Source organism: Aspergillus bombycis (genome assembly GCF_001792695.1).
Source record: "Aspergillus bombycis strain NRRL26010 chromosome Unknown contig00282, whole genome shotgun sequence".
Taxonomy (NCBI): domain Eukaryota; kingdom Fungi; phylum Ascomycota; class Eurotiomycetes; order Eurotiales; family Aspergillaceae; genus Aspergillus; species Aspergillus bombycis.
Window position 1 is genome coordinate 1 of NW_019170284.1, and position 4,031 is coordinate 4,031.

The 4,031-nt window shown below is 39.4% G+C and overlaps 1 protein-coding gene across 1 annotated transcript; it reads right to left on the bottom strand.

Moving 5' to 3' along the window:
* Positions 1-1,900: 1,900 nt before the first annotated feature.
* ABOM_012261 (uncharacterized protein) lies at positions 1,901-3,160 on the bottom strand (the record flags this gene model as incomplete). The annotated part of the gene is made up of 2 exons (XM_022539386.1): positions 1,901-2,711; positions 2,787-3,160. The coding sequence occupies 2 exons, from the start codon at positions 3,158-3,160 to the stop codon at positions 1,901-1,903; spliced, it is 1,185 nt and encodes a 394-aa protein (XP_022382862.1).
* Positions 3,161-4,031: the final 871 nt, after the last annotated feature.

Here is a 4,031-nt window from a genome sequence, read left to right on the forward strand (position 1 = left end):
TAACCTAACCTGGCCAAATACCAGTCTAATAGAGATATATATTTATTTATATTAGAAATATTTATAATTTAAAATAAATTCTGTTAAAAGACTCAATTTTTAGTAGTCTTATTTTTTCTATTATATTTTTAGATATTAATATTTTAATCTAAATATTAAATTATATAATATAATTCTAATATTTATTTTAGATCTATTTAACTTTAATAAATTTAATTTTAAGAATTATAATTTTAATATTTTATTCTCTAGTATTATTGACTAACTATTTAATAATATTTTTTATTTTACTGAGTTAACTTTTTAAATTAGATATCTTTTTAATTTCTAAGTTAATATTTTTCAGTAGAGTATTCTTTATCGGAGTCTTTCTATTATTAAATAATTGAGAAGATATATTAATAATATTTTTAAATTTAATTAAAATTTAATTTATATAGACTGATAATTAATATATTATATCTAGATATCTATCTAAGAACTCTATAATCAGTTAATAATTTTAATTAAAGTTAATTTACTTAATTGACTAGAATCTACTAGTAATCGATAATAAGAGATAATCTGATATAGTCTAATAATAATAACAATACTATAATAAACAGTCTGAGATAAAAAGATTAGATCAATTGAGTATATATACTCAATTATTAAATAGTATAAATAAATTAAACTAATATAAATTTTAAATATAGCTATTGAGTAATAATTAAAATTGATTATAAAGAATTAAACTAAATATATAAATAAATATTCTTATATATTCTCTTATCTCTCTGTAATAGCTAATTAGATATCTTACTAATATATAATTGGTATACAGTATATCAGATTATATATTATTTAGTAATTAATAGTATACTATTTAGTATTATTATATAATCCGAAGTTATTAGTTAATATAAGTATTTCCTGGGTTACCGTAATATTCTTCTCGAGCTTTCCCAGCTTATTATTCTATCTTGTATTTCCGCTTAGGATAAGGGCGCTAGACAAGGGTCTGTAACAGTTATCTAATCTATTTAGATAAAAGATTTATAATTAAATACTGAATAAATATTTAATTTAGTTAGATAATATATATATAAGGGTAATTGCTAGAATTACAATTTAATATTTAGAAAAAAAATAATTAATTAAATTTTTAAAATAGATATCTATAAATAAAAATAAATAATTTAATAATAATATTAAATAATAATTCTAAAAAGAAATAATATTTTTCATCTAAAACTATTTAAATATTATTAGAGTTAGAAAATAATGTTTAAATATTAATAAATTTCTAAAAATTAGCAGCGGGCACTCAGTGGCTGCCCTACGGGCTCGGACAGGCGGGCTACGGGTGGTCTCCCACTGCCCACGGGCGGGCTGTGCCGAGGTCTACTCCTTTATCTCGATGCATTTGTTTGATATCCACTCCCATTCGCCACTTAAGTGCCTTTCTCCCAACTTCATCGGACATTGCTTGATGCGGGATTATAACGGCGACTCGATTCGCGACCGGTATTTTTCTGTCTCGTGTGTCCTGATCAAGGAACTTGTCAGCTAGCACCGGCACATTCGCAGCGGAAGAAAACTGACGATAGATCAATAAATATAAATGATGAACAATCCTCGAAGCTTATTATAAGCTTAGTAGATATGTTGGTAATGGTAATAACGCGGACTCCGACATGGTGTTAGAGAACGCGAAAAAGCGGTCATCCACATTTGACGACGGTGTTCTGTTTTGCTACCCCGCATCCACCTTGTGACCGACCACATATAAGCTGGAGACACGAAGTCTATCATAACAATCCTTTATAGCCTTATAGTCACTCTTATAATATATCTTAAATTTCATAACTTTATTATCTAGAATATTCAGCTAGGTATTCGAGCGATGGACCCATGGATATTATTTATACCTTATCTCCCGACCCCAGCGGGCGCCATCTATCGGGACTACCGTGAATACATCCTCCCACTTTCGCCCATCATCTAGAAGGACCTCATCCTCTCCGTCTATCTGAACCCCAATCTGCTGGAGATACGATCGTATCTCTTGCAGAATCTCCTGAGTATTTTCATATTTCCCCTTCCAGGCCTTAACCAGTATCGGACCCAATCGTTCCTCTTCTAAAAGCTGTAGCTTGCCTTCCTTCAGCCGTTGCTTGTGGTACTCCCATATGTTCACCTCCCCGGGTATCTCTGCCGGATCCAATGGATCGGTAGGCATCACCCATCTTTTCGCTCTATGACTGGACGCATCCTTTCGCATCAATTGCCAGACAAAGGTCGCCCAATCCGAGAGATCGATCTTCGGACTGAGCTCTGGGTACCCACTGTCGGGATTGGTTGGATAATAGATCTCTGTTTCGTATCTCGTCCCGTCGGGAGAGTAGGGCCATTCATCTGTCGGGATAGTTGCGTTTACAAATCCTGATAGTGCAATCGAGAGATTATCACGTATCCATATCGTGCTCGAGCTGAAATCCATCAGATAGACCCCGTGTTCATGTAGAAAGGCTAGCATGGCGAGCGATTGCAGCGCCCAGCGGTAGTAGAGCAGGAGGAGGGGCTCTCTATCTCTATTATCGGGAGAGTCCTTGTCATCGGAAGACATGCGCGACGCAGGAAAGGTAGTCAGAAGTGGCAGAGTCGTAGCGCCCAGTGGGCCGGGATCTAGCTTCTCCAGCAGATATCCCACAGGGAGACGGCCAAGATATCTACTCCCACCACACAGAATTGCGGTGTTCTAGCGGTGATTAAAAGAGATGAGCAGGCAGGGAGGGTTTACTCACTTAACGATACGGGGGTGAAGATCAATCGGTTGGTCTACATCCACATTCGGGGTATTGGTGCTATGTGCCAGATATTCATATACCCGGGGTATTCGCTCAGCAATGATAAACCACTCCTCGGGGTCGACACGGGGATTTTCTTTCTCGCATTGTTGAAAGGCCACGATACAGTCTTGGTAGGCATGCTGCACAAAATACATCTGTTCATACAGCTCGTCGTAAAAGTCCTCTGGCCGGTCGCTACAGACCGAAGGGACCATATCCCCATAACAACGAGGGTATTTGGACTGGCTGGGTGGATTGGGGGGCTGTCGTAGATCAGCAGCTGAGAATAAGGGCTCCTCAGGGTGGTCTGATGACCAGCCGGCGCCCATAACGGTGACTTGATCTATAAAAAGAAGGAACGTAAAAAAAGAAAAAAAAAATAAGAGAGAAAGAGATGCGGCGGGTGGCATGCACCTTTATACATTTGTTGAGCGGCATGACGTCGTCGTTAGCGTTCGTCTAGGCTTGGCAGCCACTCCACCAACTATTAACTTTTCCCCAATCCTCCTCCTTGCCCTTTACGACTTCAACCCCCTGATGAGGTTTCAACAGTGAGAATTAGGCGGTCCTCGGATAATTATATTTTGTACATTTCTTCCCATGCGGCCAAAATAAGCTATGTACAGCGGGGAGACACCCAGATGTATATGTCCCTCTGCTAGATCTAGATGAGCCGACTTAATGACCCTTCCAGGACTCGTCACTGGCTACTGCAAATTCACGCAGGTCTGATCCAGCTTGATCGTGCCGAACTGATACAGGAGGTTCCCCGGGAAATAGGTGAACAGCCCCTGCCATTTGAGCGTCCACCACCACCCCCAGAAGCCCGGCACCGGCTTACGACTCTCCTTGAGATATTGCGCTGATGCCTTCCCTCTCTCGACAATCCGCTTGAGTTCGAGCTGGTTGAACTTCTTCCACTCCCCAACTAGATCGCTGGGCCCCCGGTTGGCAATGTACCAGTTGTCAAACTGAAGCAGCACGTCGCGCATTCCATTGTAGCTGTCACAGAACGACTGCCACACCTCGGGATGGTTCCAATAGCTGAAGAGCATTCCCAGCTCTTTCAGATATGCCAGCTGCTCGTCGCCAGGGTCCAGATTATCCCACCGAGAGGTCTGAATTGGGGAAGAGCCCTTCACGATGGCCCCCTTCATCCAGTTGGAGTCGGTAAGGAAGACAGCGAGGCGGCCTTGTCGA